Source organism: Ipomoea triloba, chromosome 11 (assembly GCF_003576645.1).
Source record: "Ipomoea triloba cultivar NCNSP0323 chromosome 11, ASM357664v1".
Lineage (NCBI taxonomy): Eukaryota > Viridiplantae > Streptophyta > Magnoliopsida > Solanales > Convolvulaceae > Ipomoea > Ipomoea triloba.
In genome coordinates this window covers 2,256,695-2,278,849 of record NC_044926.1, presented here as the reverse complement: position 1 = coordinate 2,278,849, position 22,155 = coordinate 2,256,695, and the positions used below count along the sequence as shown (strand labels likewise).

General features: G+C 36.5%; 4 protein-coding genes across 10 annotated transcripts; 2 read left to right on the top strand and 2 right to left on the bottom strand.

Moving 5' to 3' along the window:
• The first annotated feature begins 1,168 nt into the window (after nucleotides 1-1,168).
• On the top strand, nucleotides 1,169-4,050 carry LOC115997545 (reticulon-like protein B17). The gene is made up of 8 exons (XM_031237117.1): nucleotides 1,169-1,758; nucleotides 2,228-2,381; nucleotides 2,465-2,539; nucleotides 2,670-2,811; nucleotides 3,079-3,148; nucleotides 3,272-3,337; nucleotides 3,444-3,566; nucleotides 3,784-4,050. The coding sequence occupies exons 1-8, from the start codon at nucleotides 1,269-1,271 to the stop codon at nucleotides 3,975-3,977; spliced, it is 1,314 nt and encodes a 437-aa protein (XP_031092977.1). The 5' UTR covers nucleotides 1,169-1,268; the 3' UTR covers nucleotides 3,978-4,050.
• Nucleotides 4,051-4,114: 64 nt separating this feature from the next.
• Nucleotides 4,115-6,737, bottom strand: LOC115997546 (protein NUCLEAR FUSION DEFECTIVE 6, chloroplastic/mitochondrial-like). 7 transcript variants are annotated; one of them, XM_031237121.1, is made up of 4 exons: nucleotides 6,501-6,737; nucleotides 6,301-6,422; nucleotides 4,739-4,779; nucleotides 4,115-4,419 (listed from the first exon to the last, which is right to left on the bottom strand). In XM_031237121.1, exons 1-3 carry the CDS (start codon nucleotides 6,650-6,652, stop codon nucleotides 4,760-4,762), a joined length of 294 nt encoding a protein of 97 aa, XP_031092981.1. In that variant the 5' UTR covers nucleotides 6,653-6,737; the 3' UTR covers nucleotides 4,115-4,419; nucleotides 4,739-4,759. The 7 variants fall into 7 exon arrangements, with proteins under 7 accessions (XP_031092981.1, XP_031092985.1, XP_031092980.1 ...); XM_031237125.1 differs by lacking the exon at nucleotides 4,739-4,779 and adding an exon at nucleotides 5,430-5,480 and having other exon boundaries at nucleotides 6,501-6,736; XM_031237124.1 differs by lacking the exon at nucleotides 4,115-4,419 and adding an exon at nucleotides 5,430-5,480 and having other exon boundaries at nucleotides 4,424-4,779; nucleotides 6,501-6,736.
• A 636-nt stretch (nucleotides 6,738-7,373) lies between these two features.
• Nucleotides 7,374-11,138, top strand: LOC115997135 (uncharacterized protein At4g38062-like). Its single transcript, XM_031236639.1, has 2 exons — nucleotides 7,374-7,496; nucleotides 8,296-11,138. Exon 2 carries the CDS (start codon nucleotides 8,333-8,335, stop codon nucleotides 10,967-10,969), a length of 2,637 nt encoding a protein of 878 aa, XP_031092499.1. The 5' UTR covers nucleotides 7,374-7,496; nucleotides 8,296-8,332; the 3' UTR covers nucleotides 10,970-11,138.
• Nucleotides 11,139-11,386: 248 nt separating this feature from the next.
• Nucleotides 11,387-20,340, bottom strand: LOC115996948 (26S proteasome non-ATPase regulatory subunit 2 homolog A-like). The gene is made up of 26 exons (XM_031236392.1): nucleotides 20,314-20,340; nucleotides 19,205-19,342; nucleotides 18,847-18,947; nucleotides 18,222-18,342; nucleotides 18,072-18,131; nucleotides 17,814-17,881; nucleotides 17,082-17,118; nucleotides 16,583-16,651; nucleotides 16,403-16,441; nucleotides 16,211-16,305; nucleotides 15,897-16,011; nucleotides 15,654-15,728; nucleotides 15,260-15,424; nucleotides 14,939-15,046; nucleotides 14,752-14,853; nucleotides 14,524-14,664; nucleotides 14,330-14,434; nucleotides 13,909-14,133; nucleotides 13,617-13,730; nucleotides 13,323-13,538; nucleotides 13,070-13,129; nucleotides 12,852-12,965; nucleotides 12,671-12,756; nucleotides 12,187-12,295; nucleotides 11,909-12,087; nucleotides 11,387-11,780 (listed from the first exon to the last, which is right to left on the bottom strand). Exons 1-26 carry the CDS (start codon nucleotides 20,338-20,340, stop codon nucleotides 11,705-11,707), a joined length of 2,745 nt encoding a protein of 914 aa, XP_031092252.1. The 3' UTR covers nucleotides 11,387-11,704.
• Nucleotides 20,341-22,155: the final 1,815 nt, after the last annotated feature.

The following is a 22,155-nucleotide window of genomic DNA, read 5'->3' as shown; positions in this document are numbered from 1 at the left end:
TAGAATGAGTAGAAAACTATTAATCTATTAAGTAATAGACTTTATTTTAATTTATGGGTTAGATTTTTGTACATTTTTAAGAATACATAGCCTAACAACATTGAATGGTATTTATAGCCTAACTTGGATTGAGCCAATTGGAAAACTAAGCCACACACAATTCATTTTAAGATTTAGCCCACTTTAAACTTCAAGTCGTCATATATTTTTCAACTAAACACTAAAAATTAATTTAAAAATTTTACTGAATTTATTTTACAAGAATAATATAACTCAATATTCTTATAGTTTAGTTCTAAAATTTATTTTTAAATAAATCATAAAATAGCGAGAAGGAAAAATGATTAAAGAAACAGAAAATAAAAATTTGTTCGATTAAAACAAAATTAATTGTTGTAAAAAGGTTTTGGAAAAGTAAGGAAACAAATTATTAATATCAATAAATATAGGGGGTCCAAGTACAATTATAACTGCAGCCGCGGGGGTGAGTAACGGCGAATAGACGACCGTTTCCAACCAAACTTAGTCCACAAGTACTAAGACTACCACTTGTGGGGAGTAGTAGTTTATACGTCTAATCGACCGTCTTCTAATTAAAAATAAATATTTATTTGTAGCTCATATTACGTGTTAGGTAAATTATACCATGGAGCAGGGTCTATCTTACATTGTAAACTCTAGTTCAAAAATAAAATTTGAATCCTATATCTGTAATTGACACATTTTGTACCTGTAATTATCATATTATGTGTTAGTAATTATCAAGTTACTTATTTATAAATACAGAAACTATTAACTATAAGTACAAAATGCGGTAATTGAAAGTATAAAATTTTTACATCAAAATCCACAATACAATATGAACCCTGATCATGGTATAACAGTTGTCAATGAACCATAGTCTAACCATAGTCTATAATATTTTTTTGAGTACAACTGACTCTGTTATTCTTTCTCAACCTTGAAGCACAACGAGTCAACAGTTGCCTCCACTGAGGCTCGAACCCACTCCCATCATCCATATATGAGTGTTAATCGGGACACCGGATGCCACTTGACCACAAGGTCTGTAATATAATTTGGCCAAGTAATTTGATGATAAAATGCGACCGTTTAAAATATAAAAGGCCCAATAGGCCCAATAGTACGAACCCGAAGAATTCAAATCCTACGCTCCAACGGCTCTTCCTCCCACCCAGTCTCCTACTGCGCCTTATCTTCTCCATTCCCTCGAAAATTCTGCAGAGTTACTGAAACAGACTATCTCCATGGATACTACTCCGCCGTCGCATCGATCCGAGTCCAGAAACCGAACAAAATCATCTTCAAGGCTTTCAAAACTGCGTCAAATCGATGACCAAGAAGGTGAGATTGGCCAATCCTCCCCTTCCAAAGTCGCTATTGAAACTGCCAATTCAGTCCCAAACCCGCCCTACAATCTCCCAAACCAAGAGCTCTTGCTTCTCTCTCCTTCGCCTAATCGGAAATCGAAGATCCGTTTGTCAGAGAAGCTTGAAATGGCCGATGATGGTGCGGAGCCGGTTGTGGTTCGCAGGAGATGCAGGAATAAGAACGCTTCTGCAGTTTGTGCGTCTCCGAGGAATAATCGGAGATCGAGGAAGCGGTTAGATCAAGAAATGGTGAGAGATGAGAAGGATTTGGGCGCTGGAGAGGAGGCCATTAAACCTAGAAAGAAGCGGCAAGCAGTCAGATCCAAGAAGGATAAGCTTAGCGTAGTTCCTTCAGTCCCTTCTCCAAGTAAGATGATCTTCATATCTTATTCAATCATTTCTTCTTCTATTTGTGCTGTTTCACCATACTATTTATGATAGTACATAGCAATTTTGATCCAACTATTATTAGCATTGTGACAGTTTTGATCCACAAGTTTAATAATCGAGAAATGTCATACTATCATTTTAATGTTATTTTTTATTTACTACTCTGAGTCAAACATTTCAAAATCAAGTCTACTGATTGGGATAACCAAAGGGCCTAGCATACTTGAATGTATGAAAATCACCTTAAAATTTTGAGATTCAAGAATGTTTGAGTCGGGGAGTGATCAAAATTGGCATTAAAATTATAGTAATCATATATCACATTTGTCGGTCATTAAACTTGTGGACTAAAATTGTCACTATGGTAATAGTCATTGAACCAATATGGGTACTTTCTGGGTTACTCTTATTTCTGTGATTGATGAAATGTTGATTTTGGTGACTAGAATCAACTGAGAGTGAAGGGGTCAATCTTGATAGAATTGGGCAGCTGATAAATGATCTATTGATGTGGAGAGATCCTGCAAGATCAAGCCTTTGGTTTGGTTTTGGGTCTCTCTGCTTCTTATCTTCCTGTTTTGCCAGGGGAGTTAACTTTAGGTATGCCCTAATTCTTGATTACCCATTTTCCTCCTCACTTAACCTTCATTTTCCTATTTATTGTTCATCTTTTTGATTTGCAGCATTTTCTCTTTTATATCTCAACTGGGACTTCTGTATCTGGCTGTGTCATTCATCTTGAATTCACTCCGCCCAAGGTAGACACACCTCACACACCTTCACATTTTACTTTTTTAATACCTTTTATTTCCTTTCCCATTCTTTTTTATTTTTTATTTATTTTTTATTTATTTATTTTTTTTTGCTGAAATTTGCTGTAACTTTCAGAGAAAATGCTGAAACTAAGACTGAGATTAAGCTGAAGGAAGATGACATTCTGAGAGTTGGTAGATTCATACTTCCAGCAGTAAATCTTGCAATTTCAAAAACCAGAGACTTGTTTTCAGGAGAGCCTGCCATGACCCTTAAAGTAAACATTCCAATTCTAAATTCTTTTGATTTCTAGAGTACTTACATTACTTTAATCCATCAGGTTTACTTCTTAGGTTCTTAGAAGTTAGTTATAACATACAAAAACAGCTGCATTTACTTCAATTCTTGAGTTTTCCATTCTGTTCTCAAATTGGAAAAGTGTACAAGTAAACGCATTTTCTGTTTCTGTTTCTCCAATTGTCCATTTCTCTTGAAAAACGGTGAATTTTCCAGTTAGCGTAAACGCCCTTTCTTGTCATTTTAGGTAGTGCCATTCCTGTTGGTTGGAGCTGAGTATGGCCATCTGCTAACTCTATGGAGGCTATGTGCACTTGGTAAGGGCACAATCAGTATCCAAACACATGATTCATTATATGGCAGAAAATTGATGCAGTAAATGTTATGTAGCATAAGTTTCTGATATGCAATCCCTTGTGGTCATATATGAAACTTTACAGGGTTTTTCATTAGCTTCACTGCTCCAAAACTATATTCATCTTACTCTACCCAAATATGCCGAAAAGGTATGATCCTTCTTTCAAACCCTTACTCTGATAAAACAATCTGATCAGTTTACTCGCTAATCATGTCTAAATACTGAAAGAAACCATCTGCTTGAAAAAAAACCAGGTGAGTTCATCAGATCTTGGGCGATGGACGCTTGGGGTGCTTGCTCTCATAGGAAGATGATAGCAGGGTTAGCGCTGTCTGCCTTTTGGAACCTGACCACTGTCAGGACCCGGGTTTTTGCAGGTAGTTTTGGTGAAACTTTTTGCAGGGTTATTATTTCATTGGTTTGTTTCATATCTTTTATGGCATTCATTCTTACCAATGATAAAGAAAATTTGTCACAAACGGGCATTGCAGCGCCCATATAAGCAACACTGAGGTGTTTGAATGATTCAGATATGAATCCAGAAAAGTTGCATTTGTTTTTACCAATGCAGTTAATTATAGCTATGTTCTGCAGCATTCATATGCCTGGCAGCAATCAGATACTATAAACAACATTCAGGAGGTCGGGTTGAAGAAGTCATGATAGAAGAACGGGTTGAAGAAGTCATGGTAGAAGAAGAACAAGAACAGCAAGAAGAAGAAGAAGAAAAACAAGAGAATAATGATCAGAAGGAATTGATTGGGTTAGGAAGCGAATCCCACAAGTAACTCTTGTGCTGAGATTGTAGTGAAAACATCATAATGTTCATGGCTTTCCTAATCATCTTAATTTCTTCTCTTATATTTCTATTTTTTTTTTCATTTTTTCCTAATCCAAAACCTATCCCATAAAGAAGCAAATTTGATGCACAAGATATCAGAGGTAATATTAGACACTAGAAAATGTGCTGTATTATCATCATCCAAATGGTCACATGGTAACTCATTTAACACCAGAAAAAACGAGAACTATGGCCTCTAAAATTTATCGGGCTGATACAGTCTGTACTGAAGCAGGCACTAAACCATAGGAAACGGTTAACAAAATGAGTGTAGCTAAGGAAATGACTTGATCGCACATAGATAAGTACCCGCTGTGGCAGCAACTGGCAGGAAACTTGATGGAACCCTTGTAGGACACACAACATGGATCATACATCATCATTGCAAGCTGATTGATACATAAAAAACAATCAGTATGATGTCCATTCGATATTTCTAGTATCATAAGTAGTTCAAACAAAGACAAACTCATCGTCATTCATCTCCATTACAACTCGTCAAAGAATTTCACAACCTCACTATTTGGTACATCAGTTTTGATGTTCAAGACAGATGTTTACTTTATCAGAATGCAAAAAGAATAAAAAAGATGATCCTTAATGTTTAAGCATATCCACAGCAACCTTCTGCAGTTCACTCATGAGTCATGACCCCTTTCCTTCTTAACTTAGCGCCACATAGATAGAGTGTAGAAATTTGTAAATTACCTCAAGTCCTCCAAAAATTCATCACACATCATCATTGACAGCTGATTAAATAAAGATAAACCGTAAGTGGGTACTTGATTGACTTAGTTTGAGAAATATGTCAATTGCTCTTAAATCTTAACAGACTATGTACTGATAATAGAAACCAAAAAATGGCACAATGGCTGTCCCCGTATGTTTTAGTTAATTTTCAAATGAAATAATATTATTGGAAAAAAAAAAAAGATACGGGATAAATCAATAGATAATAAATTCTTAAATTATTTTTAAGAAAATCTACAGAAATTCCAGTCTTTCAAACAAGTCCAACATGTAAAAATCATTCTCTACTATAATTGAGAGCTTTGAAACATAAAGAAATCCAAGTCAACCCTCTTTGCTTGTCCCTCTTCATCTAGTCTTGTCAACGCCTACAACAGGAAAAAATGCATGCAGCACCTTATTAAAATGTGAGGATAGGAGCAATCCCACAGGTAACTGACTGCTATTTGAAATGGTAATAAGGAATAACAGTAACATTGCACTATTCTATTGCTATGGTTTTGATGCCTATCTTCACCCTGGGACAACAAAAGGTTTCTGGTCATACTACAGAGAATGTAGACCCAAATTCCTGAATGCTATGATGTACAAGATCTCCAGTATGCCACATAAAAGACTCAAGAAAGATCTAAAGAAAAATTTCACTTACCAAAAATTGTTAGAGGAGGAAAAGGAAGACCCTAGAGGTGGTGCTAGATACCTAAATCAAGAAGGAAAACCCACAGGTTAGACAACCCCATTAGAAAAAGTTTATAAAAGGAAACTGTACAACTAAGCGGGATAGGAAGACAAATGTTCTTTTTTCTTTCTTTTTTTTTTTTTTTTTTTTTTTTTTTGGCAGAGGGAAAGGCAAAAGAATAGTTGGTATACAAAATGAACTATAGTAAAACGACTAAAATATGCTCCAAGACGGATGAAATTCTAATATAGCAAGATTCAAAAGGATGAAACTTTTTTCCTTATGGGGGAACACCAAAGTTTTTAATCTACTATGAGTTAGAATAGAGATTTGGATAGAGGGACATGAAAACTTAAAACACTTGGTAAGGTAAAATACCCAGTAATAAAGACCACAAGGTCTTCAGACTAGAGGTGAAAATTGGAATTTGAGAAGGTTAAACAATCAAAATTAGCTTTAAAAATGTTATGAAATCAAACCATGGCAACTGAACCTAGTCCCCTCCAATGGGTTTAAATTATAAACTAAAGAATCTGCAATTCCATATTTTCATCAGCATACTGAAGCACACCTTCAACACCTGCACTCTCATTTCTAGCAAAACATCCTAATTTCATAAATGACACACAGGTTTAACTATTTTAAGACAAATGCAACCCTAATTCAACAACAATAACCCAACCTTATTCAAATCATACAGAGCATACAAAGACTAAATCAATTCCGTTTGCACTCAAATCAGCAACGATTCAGCATTTGAAAACTAATCATCAAAGTCACGATTTAAACAAAATTCAAGTGAAAATTAGGACTTCATTTACAGAAATATAGAGTAAGATACCTTCGGAAAGCCAACCAAAGCTGCGGGGAGCAACGGTAAGCATCGAAGTCATCAAAGCCGAAGCAGTGGCGGTGTGATAAGGTTGCAACGACTCTACGCAAGCGCTCAACTCAGCTGGACACCTTCAAATGCACAGTAACTAATCAGTAACATCTACATATCCACATCCTAACATAAACAAACACTCCAATAAACAGTACCTGAAGATGCGTGGACCTAGGGGACTTCTAGACGCGGTGTGGAAAGGGGACCGGGCAGCTTTGGCCTCAGATGCCACCCTGGAGGCGGCGTTACGAACAGCAGACGACCGGAAAATTGATCTAGTGGCGGCGGAGACCGCACCGATTGCCATTTTTGCTTTGAATTTTGCTTCAGTCCCAGTAGAAAGTGGAAATCGAACAAGGGTTTTGGGGTTTGAGAATTGAGATGTGGCGACGATCGCAAAACCCATCTGGGCCGGGTCGTGTAAAATGCTAGCCTTAGTAAAAGCCCAAAGTACACACAGCCTAGCAGACCACAATTCATATTGCATTGTGAAATCTGATACAAAAGTTATATATTTTCACGTAACACATTTTGTATTTACAGTTAACGATTTTTGTACATGTAAACAAATAATTTGATAATTGCTGACACGTAATATAATAGCTACATGTCAACTGGAGGTATAGAATGTGTGAAAGTTATTTTTAGACCAAGGCCTACAATGCAAGGTAAACCCTGATCCATGGTATAATTTGTTCAAATATGGACTCTGGTACAAAATGATATTTAGATTATGTACCTGTACACTATGATTAACAAAAAAATATTTATTTTCATTATGTAACTATATGCATATAATTTGAATGTCGTTTAACGTTTTGAACCAGGATCTACGATGTAACGTGGAACCATTCATAATATAATTTGTTATAAGTAATTGGGGTATGAATCCAAGGCCTATATCAAATTATAGTAAGCCCATATGTGAAGGATCCGAGGCCCATGTTATTTTAACGACTAACGGTTACTCCTCCCACCCCGATATTTTAAAACTTCGCCTGGTTCACAACGGCTATCTGATCTTCGGTTTCTGAAACCACCATTTTCTAAAAGCTCTCTCACTTCTTTAGATCTCTCTAATTCCCAATAAATCATTCAAGTCCCTAGATTCTGTTGCATGGTGAACCCAATTCGGCAATTCGAACATTCAGGTACTCTTCTTCACTACCCACAATTTTCTTTTATGCTTTGTTGCAGAGAAAATGCAGAAAACTGGCAAAACAAAATGCCGATTATATTGTTTGGATTTGATAGCTTGTTATTGATGGGGGTATGCTTCGTCTATTTTGCTGATTTCTGGGTTATGAATTCATAGAATATACACAACGTAGTTCTCCTGTCGAATAATATTAAATGATGATGATAGTGTCTCCTGATGTGTAAATTTCTTAGAATTTGTTAAAGGGGGAAATATGGATACTTCATGTTTCCGGTGAGAGTTAGCATGGCAGATTTTTGTATTTATAGTTGAAATTCAGGCAAAGATTGGGAATTCTTTTGGTTTCCGTCTCATTTGACAGATTCTACATCATTTGAACTTTCCTTTAAAACTCAAATGTTTTTAAACTGCACCTTGCGGGATGACACTAATTTGGTCGGGCTTCATATTGTTTGAGGAATAGATAGTTAAGCTTTTACCTTTTAGTTGATGGAGCTAGGAAGATATCACTTTCATACCAAATGATTAGTATTTAGATCTCGTAGAATGACTACTTTAGTAAAGTTTCGATCGAACCCATATTTTTTGTAGTAATCTAAGGAAGAAATAGTAATCTAAGTAATATAGATCAAACCCATATTTTTGGTATATTTTATCTTTTAGTTGATGGAGCTTGGAAGATCTTTCATATCAAATGAGAAATTGATAAGGAATGCACATTATGCAGGTCTTACTGCTTCTTTTAGTAAGAAAGTCTGTTTCTTGACTAGATTTGGCTTGGATTTGAACAGGTTTTGTTCAAGATAAATTGTTATAAAAGAGAAGGCAATGGGTACAGTACATGAAAAACTAGATGAAGCCATGGCTGAGATTGAGAAGCTCAGGGCAGAGTATAAAATCAAAGCAGAATCATCTGAGAACTTCAAAAGAGCTTATAATGAGCAATTGACCAAGATCAGGGATGCAAGTTCTAAAGTGGATAAGCTCACCCTGGACTTGAGTCTGAAAGAAGATGAGCTATCTGTTGCAAAGCAGGCATATGAAGAACTGAAGTCAAATCTGAAAGACAAAGAAGCTGCCATCAAGTCTCTAAGATCAGCAAACGATAGGCTTCGCGCTGATTGTGCCGAGAAGCTGAAGAAATTTGAAGAAGAGAACAGAAGCATGGGAGTGGCATTAGATGAGACAAATGCAGCAAACATGGAGCAAGAGCAGCAGATACAGACACTCGGGAATGAAATCGATAGGCTGAGGAAATTGGCAATGGCGTCGCAGAAAATGTCTTGTGAAGTCGAGAAAAGAACGAGAGCCTCCAAAGAGCTGAGACAGAGAGATGATGTGCTGCTCAAGTTAGAGGAGGAAAATAGAGAGCTGGAAGATCAACTTAAATGGAAGAAGGAGCAGTTTGGTCATCTGGCCGATGCTCATGAGAAGATTCGGCAGCAATTTCGCGAGAGGGAGAAAGAGTGGGAGAAGGAGAAAGATACACTGTTTAATGAGATCTCTACATTGCAGTTGAACTTGGATTCCCAGATAAGGATTTCAGAAGGCCTTCAAAGCAGATTGCAGATGTGTAATCAAGCTTTAGCTCATGAAGAAAGCAGGAGAAAAACCCTGGAAGTTCAACTCTCAGAATCTAAAACAAGCCTTGACAATGTTTCTGCAGAATACAAGGAAGCCAAGTCAAGAACTGAGAGTTTAACTAATCAAAGGGATAAAGAAATTGCAAATCTAAGAGATGCGTTGGGTACAAGGGAGGCAATATACAAGGAAACAGAATACCAGTTCAGAAAGCTAGAGCAAGAGAACCGGGAGTTGATGACATCCCTCAAAGAACTCCAGGAGTCTGGAATCAACGACGCTGGACATTCTTCATTGCCAAATCTCAGAAACAAGCTCAAAGGTTTGGAGCAGGCGCATGGAGCGTGTTCAGCACATCTCAAAGCCAAAGAATCTGAATGGGTTTCTCAGTTGGAGGGTTTGGCCGGGGAACTTGACTGCTGCAAGCATGAGTTAAAGAACAAAAACACTTTAATAACCAATCTTCAGGATGAGTTACAAGCTTGCCATTCTTTAGTGTTTGACTTAGCATTGCAGAATGAGGAGACTTCTCTGATGTTATTGGTTTTGAGATCACACCTCTCAGAGGTACATCAGAAGCTAGCCGCTAATACCTACGCTGCCATAGATCTGACAAACAAAGAGGAGCAGAACATTTCTACACTAAAACAATTAGATCAGAAGAACAGTGATCTTGTTAGAACAGAAAAGGATCTTGAAGAAGAACGCGAAAAGGTGGCAATGTTATTATCTAGGGTCGAGTCCTTGAATTTGATTGAAGAAGAACAGCTTCCGTTACAGATAGAGGTTGATATACTTAAAGAAATGCTCAAAGAAGCGTCAACACATCAAGTGCATCTGAAGGAGCAGGTGCTGAAAACAAAGAGTGAATTGAAAGAAGCAAAAGATGCCTTGGATAGAGCAGATGAAGAACTAGCTGAAAGTTATTACGAGGGAAAAGTAATCGAATCTGAATTGCAAATATGGAGATCTGTTGCTGAAAGGTTACAATCTAGCCTCGATGAAAACCACCAAGTGCGCAGAGAAGTAGAAGCTTCGCTTTTTGCACAGGTGGATGTGGAGTTTGAGCTCAGATGGGAAAAAGATAGGCTTGAGCACATTCTAGTGAATAAAGAAGAAGAAATAAAAGAGCTCCAAGAGCAAATTGTGTTACTGAATGAGAAACTCAATAAAAGGGAGACAAGGGCACTTCAATCTCCACTCGGCAAGAAAAACTCACAGGATCTTCACAAAGAGCTGGAGTGTTTTGAAGAAGAGTGGTTGAGAAAAGAACTCGAAAAAGCCATTTTAGCACAGGTAGAAGCAGAGGGATACCATAAGAAAGAGAAGGAAAATCTCCACCACAGAATACAGGATCTCCAGAACCTCGTCAGTTTGCTGGAACTAGAGACTGATATGTTCCACAAAACATGGGAGACAGTCAGAGAGGCTTTGGTACTGAAAGAGATTGAAGTCCAAGAAAAAAGTATGATTAATTTGGAGCTGGAAAATGATTTAAACACTTTGCAAGAAAAAGTTACCAACCTGACATCTAAGCTTGAGAGGCTGACATGCAGTTCAGATGTCGCAATGGAGAAGCTTATGGATGAGAAAGCAAAGGCGGTGGAAGATGCGAGGAAGCTGTCATCAGATAGGGAAATACTGCTGGATATGTTTATGAGATTGTCAAATAGGATAAGCCAGCTATCCATGGAAGACATGGAGTTAACTAATGAACTGGGAAGAATCATGCAGACTTGTGGGGGATTCGGTCTAGACATGAAAAGGATCAATAAATTCTTTGATCCTGCAAAAGAGAACCTGAACATATGCTCTTCTCCAACTAGGAAAGTTGAAGCTGCCATGGTTGAAGATAGATTGCCGTTCAGAGCTATCAACGACTAACTGGATGTTGTTGGGCTTACAGGAGCTGTTTTTATTTAGCTTCTCCTCATCTATCTTACAAGAGTCGATAGTTTTTTACGACGTTGGTTCTTTGTGTATATCATATTCTTCATACAATTGTCTTATGGTTATTGTTGCTGGAATCATAAATTTATCTGTTTTTATTTTATGCTTCTCTGTGCCATAATCAATTATTACACTGATTTTTCTGGAGATTACCTGTGCCCGTTGTGATATGTGGGCTGTCATTGGTGGGCAAAAGAAGCATTATTTAGGAATGCTGAAATTAACCTTAAAGTGAGATGAAAAAGGATAAATATACGAATGAAATGAAATCATGCATAGCCACAAACTGATAGCTTGTTTGTAAAATTTGCAATCAGAATGATTGCAGAGGTGTTGAAAGGTAGAGAGAAGTTTTCGATATGAATTCAATTTACACAATGAAATGGAAGACGTGTTGGGAGAAACCCAAGGCTGTCTTTTGAACAAAAGAATCATCACACTGTCAGATACCTAGCTAACATAGATCTCATGGTAAATTTAGGATGCGACTTTACAAAAGGAAAACGTAGAAGAATCAATGGTTAGCAGAAAGTGGTGGATATATCGAAGCAAGAACCTAAGGCGGGCGAGAACCTTAATCACGTACACCTCTGACAAATGAATGAAAACTATGTAGTCTTTCAAGTAGATCAGAGAGACCTGGAATGAATGTATCCCCCGTTGTAGAGACTAATGATCGTCTTTGTATTCTGGGTTTTCCTTCAATATGACAAATCCTTCAAGAACGGGTGAAAGTGGAATATATCTTAATGAAAAAAAAAAAAAAAAGAAGGTGGTGTTAGCAGAAAATATGTATCGAAAACAACCTTGGTTGCACACAATTGTACAAAAATGTCACTGGAATAATGCAAAATAAAATGGGTAAGACTTTACTTGTCGGTAGCTAGTTCAGCTTGATCACCAGCAGAAAGGAGAACAGGTGTTGAGTAGGTCCGGAATCCAGTGATTGTCTTAGGTCGACCTGGTTGATCAACAACGCCCACTGCTTGGCCCACACGGACTGGTACTGACAAAGGTTTCAAATTCTCATCCACTGTCATTAGCATCCTTGGCTGCAAAGCAAAAGCAAAAGCAAAAGCAAATAAATATTTTAAAAAGCTAGTATACCACTTTGGTAGTGAATTGGAGAACTAATTTGCAAGAGAGCATACCATCATTGCCAAACTAAGGAAATACAACAAATAATGGTATTCCCCCAATATGAGAGCTTTCATATCAAGACATGCATGCAGTGTAACTATAAGTCCAGCCAAAGCAGTCCTGGAGATGGAAGATGTGAGAGCAGATTGGACTTGAGATGGTTTAAAGAATGCAGTGAGGTTGCAAACAGGGCTAAAAAAGTTATGCAACTGATGTATGTTTTTTCAGTTTTAAACAAAATACACAAAAAGTCCAAGCATGGAGTAACTCCTACTCGTGCCACAAAGGAAACAATTTGATTTTAGAAACAAACAAAAAAAGGACCCTCAGCTAAACATCAAGGGATTAAGAGTAACACAGAAGTACATTGTAAATGTTAAAGAATACTGGGACCAGAACAAAATAATGTATCATTTACTCTCTTTTTTTAAAGAGTGAAAAAACCCTCAAGATAGCCAGACTATATTTATGTTTGCATGAGAAGAGAGCACTTACTGAGAGAATAAAAACCTCTCAGAATGATATGGTGAGAGAGTTAATAGCCCTTTTCCTAAATGGACAAGACCTTGAGCAATCTGAACCTATATAAACATGAAGAATACAATTAATTACACACATCTCATTTTAAAGAAAAGAATAACAATGCTGTCCAAAGGAGGTGAAATCACATCCTTACACAGAAGAGAAGGTCTGATTCCTTGTAATAGTAACTTGACAAATTGTGAAGCATCCCAGCTATTCTTGCATTGTTAGTTCCTGCACCTATCAACCCCAAGGAGATAATGGCAGCCTGCGGAATTCAGAAAATCTTTCGTACATAAGAGAATTTAATATTTAATATCTGGCATTAAAATACACACTACTTTGACTAACGCTCTCTTTATATCACAATACCATAGCTACTTCCGTGTCAGAATCATGACTAAGTCTGCTTAATGTGTCCGTGACATTGACCTGTTGCGGCAGCAAGTATAAAAAGGCACATCAATAGGGGATACAAATATTATGTGGAGGCACAACATTAAGATGAAGAAGATAACAAGAAAAGAATTACTAGTACTATATAGGCATAGGAAACATATGGAGAGAGAGGGAGACAGCCACACACAGGCAAGGCTCAACAAATCTGAGATGTTGCAAAACTCACCTTTGGATTTGATATACGAAGGAGGCCCAGAGCCAACGGAACAGCCCTTCTGATATTCTGCTCACCATACTGCAGAAGATGTTCCAGTGATCGTATAGCCATTTCAAGCCCCAGCTCTTCAGTCATTGCCACCATAGCAATTCCAAGCACTGCTGGTCCCTGGTAGGTTTCACCCTTCTCCAGATGCTCAGCACATTCACCAAGGAATTCTTGGACCTGTGACAAAGGCCATTTAGCAATTATGTGGATTATCCAAAAATACTTTTTAAGTTACTCATTTGGTTAAACTAACACCTTTTCTACATTTCCTGTTCCAGCATAGGCACAAGAAAGCAGGGTCATATCACAGTGTCTACTGATCTTCTCACCGAATGCGTTTGAAATCTCAGCTGTCTCATCCACACTATCCTGTTAGCATGATAAGGGGACCAAGGAACATTTAGAAGTTACAACAGAGAAACCATCAAGTGCTCAAGAACAAACACACAGCTGCAGATGTGAGCTGGAGATGTAAATGGACAATAATTAAATCAAAGGTAATCTTCAGTTACCACGAAAAAACTACAAAGATAGTCATTCTACTTACCTGCTTCCCTAGGTAAAGAAGACCAAGACCAAGAGGCAAGAGACGGGCAAGGGGCTCCCCTAATTCTGACTCACTTCTATTCTTCAAGGAAAATCTAATAGCCTGGGCAATCTCTTCATTGCATGACCCCAAAAATACCAACCCCAATGTGATTACAGTAAATGCAATCACATCAAGTGATGCATTTGTATTTTCTACAAGTATTGGACGAAGTTTTGCAAAAACCTAAAAAGCAATGAAGTCGCTAAATCATATGGAGAAAGATATAGATAGAAACAAACATATAACATATTCTTAAACAATTTTGATTTCCCCTAACATATAACTTTCCAGAGACAACAATGAATTCCTTGGAAGCGCATGATTCATTATGCTAACTGCTAATGTTGACTCAAATAATGAAAAAAGCACAAACCCACACCTGGTAATGCTGAGAACCCGCATAAGCCAGTCCAAAACCAATTATGGCACCAACTCTAATAGAAGGGTCTTCTTTAACTACATACTCTGCAAGAAGAACTAATGCCTATGATAGAAAACATTAGATCCCAAGATAAATGAAGAGTCAGAGTCAAAGTAGGCATCATCTAACAGACAAAAACGATAAGAACTTACAGAATCGTGATCATTCTTGACAGTACAATTCACAATTCCCACTGCCAATAGAGCGCCTGCAACTACATGTGTGTCAGTACTATGGAAGTACTTATCAATTTGTGCGAGCCCAATTTCAACATCCCAAAGCATGATCATACCCTAAAAGGATGGATGAAGGATTATTAGCCGCACAAAATAAGCACCACATAATGACATAAGCAAGAAGTAAACAGTCAAACCATATACCAGACATGCTACAGCACTGGCCTTCCCATGTCCTTTATTTTTAAAAAGCCAACTTGTTGATGAATCTCCTGAAGCCTCTGATGGGACTGTCATCAACTTATCCTACAATACTGAAGGTATTCAGCACTTTATATTCATATATGTATTAATATGGATGCAGATGCAGCAGATGCAGCAGATGCATTACCTGCCCAAAGCCAGCATTGACAAATGCATTGACATATGTTGCAGCCAAGTTTTGTCTTGCTGAGAGAACAATTGTTCCAGCAACACCAAGATCATCAACCAAATGAGCCTGAGATCAAAATAAAAATAGAAAATGTGAACTTAGATGACTAGAAAAGGAATAAGAATAGCAAAAAAGTTAAAACAATGAAAAATAGCAAAATTGGAATGACCACAAGAAAGGTAGGCAAAGGAGAACTGCAATAGCCTGAACTTTTAAGGATAATTTACATGAGTACACTTAGATGCAACTAGATAATTTAAAGGGTAGGTATTATTTTACATTAGTACACTTGTAAATGTCCTCAGGGGTTTTAGGCTCCATCACATCAATATCACGAGCAAGGGTAAGATAGCCTTCAATTAGTTTATTGTTGCCAATAATGAACTGCAATCTTTCTAAATCTTCTTCACTACACATATCTTCATCAAGCACAAACGTTTTACGCTGCAACAAGTATATTGACATCAGTATTTAGAAATTATAAATTAGCAAAATAAACATGTATAGTTCTCTATTAAAGAGAATTTGACAGATATCAAACTATGTCAGCCTATTATAACAGATCACTTTTATTGATTGAGATCAGTAAATTGAATTTGACATTTCAAAATTAAGTATAGCATCACCCATGTTGGCATTTCAAACAGACTCAACTTGCTAATTAAGTACTTACATGGTGAGCAAGGATGCAGCATAATTGCTTCTTCCGTAAAAGATTATCACATAACATGAAAATTTTCCTTACATACTGCAAGTATTAATGAGAATGTCAAATTCAAATCATATGTACTTGTGTTAAGTGATGGAGCAACAGCTTTCAATATTTAAAATTTAAAAGAAGAACTTTCAACTTCTTATGTAATTTTATATACATTCATAGCATATACAAACATGAAGTTAAGTCCAAAGTGCATACCGCCAAGTTGTCAAGGCGTAATGCAATAAAAAGCGCACTTTCATATTGCTTAAATCGTCTATATATAAGATACACAATGTCAAAAACCAACAAGTCATCTGGTTCAGCAAGGTAGCTGTAAGACAGGCAAAAGTATCATCAAGAGGTACTTATTGTATATCAGAACATAGAAATAGATATTCAACATGAGCTCAACAGAAAAGAACAAAATAAAATAAAAGGATGTTAAGAAGATGGTATCAATATTGTTTTATCAATAAATATCGTCAGATACAGGATGGCCCCATCCACAAATATCTTTCAAATAAACTTACTTTGCTACACTTAGAAGGTATGAGCATGTCCGCTTATAATTTGCACTGTCCAAACTACTTTCCAGTACGGTACCAAGATCTTCGACCGGAGTTAACTAGACCAAATAACAATGTAGTCCATTTGGTACGTCAAAGTTTTAAAAGTGTTATGAAATAATAAAGAAGATGGATGCAGCAAAAGTTCTGAAGTACCTCCATTAAAAGATCAACTGCTTCAGGTTCCGCATTATGCTGCACTACAGAAAGCAAACTATACTGTTCACTTCTGAAGAATGTATAAGGATAGATACATCCTAGTCTCCTACCACATTTACCAAATACACTATGAATAACCACTTCTATAACAGCATGGTGATTGTTGGTAAGTTTTACCTTCATGTGGAAAGCAACAATTTGCTGCTTGAGTTTCATGAGATCATCAACTAGGTCATCATCTTCAGTCTGATTAGTGTCATACAGCAACCGAGAAATGGACAATTTATTTATTTTTTTAATGGCATTTAAAGATATGCATGAAGTAGGTTTGCCCATTAAGTGGGTCTATGACAAGAATATTGCAACCAGGAAACTAGTAAAGGAAGGGACTTTTGTGAAGATGGGTACTTAATCCAACAGACAAAAGCATTTGTTAACACTGTCTCTATGGCACTAGGAATAAAAGACAGTGTAATGTTTTGAATCTCTAATCAACGTAGAGTCAAAATTGGGACTTCAGATCGTCTTTTTTAAGATAATACGTGCAATTCATATGGTCCTATTTGGAAATATCCTATAGATAATACAACAAATGTGTTACTAACAGAACAAGAGTAAACTTCTTTTTTTTTTTTGAAAACAACAAGAGTAAACTTCTAGAAAATGAAATATCAACCTGCCGATATTCTTGGGCAACCTCTCCACCCAAATTCCTGCAGAAGTAATTAGCATTTATCACAACAATTTTAAAGTAGGAATAGACCACAAGATTTCAATTCAATGCTTCTGATGCAATTTGAATTGTATTGAAAAAAAAAATGATATTCTATTTTCTAATATGCAATTGTTTGGTTAGTAATTGTCAAGACTAGTTGAGAGTCATGGCATTCATATTTTGTTTTAATCCTAACAAAGTAACAAGAGTTGAACATCTATTTTGTATTCAAAATTTTTCATTACTCTAGAGTGTAAAAATGTTGCATCCATAGATAAATATATAATAGAAAGTTGTTTCTCGCAAAGTAACTCAAGCATGTAATGCGTCCCATGCCATGTAACAGAAAAAATATTCATGAATAATCAGTAGCATAATTGTTTTATATAATCCCACGAAAATATTAGCCTTCTATTGATAATGTACAGCAAAAAGACAGATTACTAAAACTGGTAGAAGCCGAGCAAATACGTCAGTTATTTGTAGAAGGAAAAAACTTTATGAATTCATGACTCAGCATTCTATAAAGGAATTTTTTTCTCAATACACATATGATATATCAAATAAAATCCTCTCTTCATCAAGTTCTAAGCCCTAGGGTTTTTCTTTTGTGGATAAGTAATGTGGTTTTAGATCTCAAAACAGGTGCTTTAGCATATTCAATGTTTAGAGACGTGAAGAGGACAAACTCACGTTACATACTCATGGCCCCAAGATCCAATGTCACCATAAGATCCAAGTAGTCTGTACTTCAAGCTCTCCTGCACAAATAAAACACAATGAACAACAGTAAGTCCAGCTTACAAGCATTCAATTTTCGGCACAAAACAAAACTTCAGCATGAAAACATCACATGGAAAAAAAAAACAGTTGTTGGAAAGGGACACATCAATATTAATCGAAGCATGACTAAACAACAATAATAAAAGAAACCTCAAAATACAAGCATACCCTTTCTCCTTTGGCAGACATTGTCAACGCCAAAACTGAAAGTATGTCAGCCATTAATTTCTACAAATAAGGGGGAAAATGTGAATTTCAAACTATAAAATAAATAAACTATGAAGTCATGCACATTCAAATTTACAAAGTGTTTAACACCTTTGCACCAGAATCAGACATTTTCTCATAATGTGACTTCAGTGTTCCATAATGAGGACGCAAAAACTTTAGTGGCTTTGGAACGGATGTCATAGAGCTTGTTGCCGTTTGAATTTCCTGCCTACAATTATTCAAAAGTAGAGAGAGAGAGAGAGCGAGAATAAGTTTACCACGCGATGTGTCATATTCACTAGCTAAACTAGGAGTGTGACTGTCTAATCCTAAAAGCTAAATTAGAAGAATTACTGATCCAACTATTAAATATGTTACCGAGTATTGCACTAAAATATGTTTCTAAGCATCTGAAGCCAAACCTGAGTGCAAAGAAACAAAGGCACCATAAACTTTAGTTGAAAACCAAACAAACAGCCACTATGAAAATACAGCAAAGCCTCCTATACAACCCCGAATAGAAGTTAATATTCGTATAAATGCACATATTACATTAGCCCATTACAGTAACTAAACTAAATACATTTGTTCAGTCATGTCTTAAAGTACATATATAATTACAACACTTTATAAACCAGAGGTACAAGCATCCTTCAAATAAAAAACAACACAACAATTCGAAATCATCCTTTTAGATAGATTCAAGTTCATAAAAATATTTGAGTAAAAATACCTTATGCTCTCAAGGGCGCAAGTCTGCAATGATAGGTCCGCGTCCTGCACATGCTCGACATATAATTCCAGTTGCTGCTTCAATTCTAAATCTTCCTCCGACTACAAATAAATAAGCTCAACATCACACTGAGGATGTAAGTAGTAAGGGCAAGTAAAACCAAACAAACACATGCTAATTCTGGTTTACTCGTTTGTTGAATAGTAAACCAAGCATACCACTTCATAATTCAAATTATAACCAAACTGCATTTTTCATTCATTTTAGGCTGCACAGTTCACCAGTTGCGGTTTCAGTACAAAATTCTCAAACGTTTTTTTCATTTTTGATGAGCATTAATTTTTTTTTTTTTACTCACGAGATCTTCGTCTTTCTTATCCTCCTCCTTATGATCCATGGCCGGAACTTCGACAGAAGCATCCTCCCTGACCGGCTTATTATCGCCCCCGTTACCGCTGGCTCCGGCGTCGTTAGGATATAACGTCATCGTCACAGTCTTAAAAGTTCAGCAAGTGTATCAATGAACTTAGCGACGCAATGACAGTTGAAGCTCCTGAGCTCCAATATAATACACACAAATCATCAGAGCTTTTCCGTTTTCACCAGTTCGTCTTCTGTTTTTCTCCTCCCTTATTTATACCCGTCTTGTGAAATAGACAAGTAACTGAAATGGATGGTTTGTTACAGCCCAATGTGCCTAACCCATATCTGGTAGCCCATAATATTATTTTTTAGCCCAATACTCCAAAAAAAATTAATAATAAAATGACATTTTTCTAGTAGCAGATTTTTTTTTTTTTTTAAATAGTCCAGTTTAGAACTGGAACCGGCGGTTCATGTTCTACTAAAATGAAATTGGAACTGATTAGCAAAATTATATTGTGGACCATGATTCACGTAATATTGTGCATCAGAGAAAGAAAACATAATGATTCTCGTTAATTGGTGTACAGCAAATTCATGTATTGTCATCTTTGTTGTGATTGCAATCTTTTACTTGGATTCTCTTATCTTTGTTTTATTCTCATCGTCTCTCATATTTATTATGCGATATTATACTCTACTATCGATCAAACAACATATAGAAGCAATTAGAGTATACTTGATTAGCGTGATTGATGTTAATTTGCTAATTGTTATTGATTATAGTTCATCAATTCTAAATTTTTAATTATTTATTGTAATACACACTAAATATGTGATACTTGCTAGTCAATTGCATTTTATAAATGGTTTTTTTAATGATTTTTGGAGAGACAAAAAATTTGGATTGAATTTTTACAAATGGGGTAGGTTTTTTAAAGATTTTTTACTTCAAATTAAGTTTTTGTAGAACTCACTTGCTGAAAAGAAATACCGAAACTAATGAGCTTGCTCTAAAAATTTATATTTCTTGATTAGATTTGGCTTGGATTTGAACAGGTTTTGTTCATGATAAATTGTTGTAAAAGTGAAGGCATTGGATACAGTACATGAGAAACTAGATGAAGCCATGGCTGAGATTCAGAAGCTCAGGGCAGATTACAAAATCAAAGCAGAATCATCTGAGAAGTTCAAAAGAGCTTATAATAAGCAATTGACCAAGATTAGGGATGCAAGTTCTAATGTGGATAAGCTCACTCTAGAGTTGAGTATGAAAGAAGATGAACTGTCTGTTGCAAAGCAGGCATATGAAGAACTGAAATCAAATCTGAAAGATAAAGAAGCTGCCATCAAGTCTCTAAGTTCAGCGAATGGTAGGCTTCGAGCTGATTACGATTCGAAGCTGAAGAAATTTGAAGAAGAGAACAGAAGCATGGCAGTGGCATTAGATGAGTCAAATGCAGCAAACATGGAGCAAGAGCAGAAGATACAGACACTCAGGAATGAAATCCATAAACTGAATACCAATTTAGAAAGCTAGAGCAAGAGAACCATACCGAATTTGGTTAAAGAACAACAGCTTCCATTGCATATAGAGGTTGATATACTGAAGGAAATGCTCAAAGAAGCATCAACATATCAAGTGCATCTGAAGGGTGCTGAAAACGAAGAGTGAATTGAAAGAAACAAAAGATGCCTTGGATAGAGCAGATGAAGAACAAGCTGAAAGTTTTTACAAGGGAGAAGTAATTGAATCTGAATTGCAAATATGGAGATCTGTTGCTGAAAGGTTAGAATCTAGCCTCGATGAAAACCATCAAATGTGCAGAGAAGTAGAAGCTTCGCTTTTTGCACAGGTGGATGTGAAGTTTGAACTCAAATGGGAGAAAAATAGACTTGAACACATTCTTGTAGATAAAGAAGAAAGAAAAGAGCTCCAAGAGCAAATTGTGTTACTGAATGAGGAACTCAAGAAAAGGGAAACTCGGGCACTTCAATCTCCACTAAGCAAGAAAAACTCACTGGATATTCACAAAGAGCTGGAGTGTTTTGAAGAAGAGTGGTTGAGAAAAGAACTCGAAAAAAGCCATTTTAGCACAGGTAGAAAGCGGAGGGATACCATAAGAAAGAGAAGGAAAGTCTCCAGCACAGAATACATGATCTCCAGAACCTCGTCAGTTTGCTGGAACTAGAATCTGAAAATTCAACCAGCAGCTTCTCATCCAAACTTCTCGTGATGCAGGCAGACACTGATATGTTCCACAAGACATGGGAGACGGTCAGAGAGGCACTGGTACTGAAAGAGATCGAAATCCAAGAAAAAAAAGTATGATTAATTTGGAGCTGGAAAGTGATTTAAACACTTTGCAACATAAAGTTACCAACCTGACATCTAAGCTTGAGAGGCTGACATGCAGTTCAGGTGTCGCGATGGAGAAGCTTATGGAAGATAAAGCAAAGGCGGTGGAAGATGTGAGGAAGCTGTCATCAGATAGGGAAATACTGCTGGATATGTTTATGAGATTGTCAAATGGGATAAACCAGTTATCCATGGAAAACATGGAGTTAACTAATGAACTGGGAAGAATCATGCAGATTTGTGGCAGTTGTGGGGGATTCGGTTTAGACATGAAAAGGATCAATAAATTCTTTGATCCTGCAAAAGAGAACCTGAACAGATGCTCTTCTCCAACTAAGAAAGTTGAAGCTGCCATTGTTGAAGATAGATTGCCATTCAGAGCTATCAACAATTAACTGGATGTTGTTGGGCTTACAGGAGTTGTTTTTATTTAACTTCTCCTCCTCATCTACCTTACAAGAGTTGATAATTTTTTACCACGTTAGTTCTTTGTGTACATCATATTCTTCATACAATTTGTCTTATGGTTATTGTTGCTGGAATCATAAATTTATCTGTTATTATTTTTATGCTTCTCTGTGCCATAA

What these genes read in the sequence shown, in the direction of transcription:
- LOC115997545 (XM_031237117.1), top strand. Translation starts at nt 1,269, where the DNA reads ATGGATACTACTCCGCCGTCGCATCGATCCGAGTCCAGAAACCGAACA. An exon ending in TTGAATTCACTCCGCCCAAG is followed by an intron (nt 2,540 to 2,669) that starts GTAGACACACCT and finishes TGTAACTTTCAG; the next exon opens with AGAAAATGCTGAAACTAAGA. An exon ending in CAGGACCCGGGTTTTTGCAG is followed by an intron (nt 3,567 to 3,783) that starts GTAGTTTTGGTG and finishes TATGTTCTGCAG; the next exon opens with CATTCATATGCCTGGCAGCA.
- LOC115997546 (XM_031237121.1), bottom strand. Translation starts at nt 6,652, where the DNA reads ATGGCAATCGGTGCGGTCTCCGCCGCCACTAGATCAATTTTCCGGTCG. An exon ending in CTAGGTCCACGCATCTTCAG is followed by an intron (nt 6,423 to 6,500) that starts GTACTGTTTATT and finishes GTGCATTTGAAG; the next exon opens with GTGTCCAGCTGAGTTGAGCG. An exon ending in CTTTGGTTGGCTTTCCGAAG is followed by an intron (nt 4,780 to 6,300) that starts GTATCTTACTCT and finishes TTATTTAATCAG; the next exon opens with CTGTCAATGATGATGTGTGA.
- LOC115997135 (XM_031236639.1), top strand. Translation starts at nt 8,333, where the DNA reads ATGGGTACAGTACATGAAAAACTAGATGAAGCCATGGCTGAGATTGAG.
- LOC115996948 (XM_031236392.1), bottom strand. Translation starts at nt 20,340, where the DNA reads ATGGCTTCATCTAGTTTCTCATGTACT. An exon ending in TTGCCCAAGAATATCGGCAG is followed by an intron (nt 16,652 to 17,081) that starts GTTGATATTTCA and finishes GACACTAATCAG; the next exon opens with ACTGAAGATGATGACCTAGT. An exon ending in GCTGAACTAGCTACCGACAA is followed by an intron (nt 11,781 to 11,908) that starts GTAAAGTCTTAC and finishes TTTTTCATTAAG; the next exon opens with ATATATTCCACTTTCACCCG.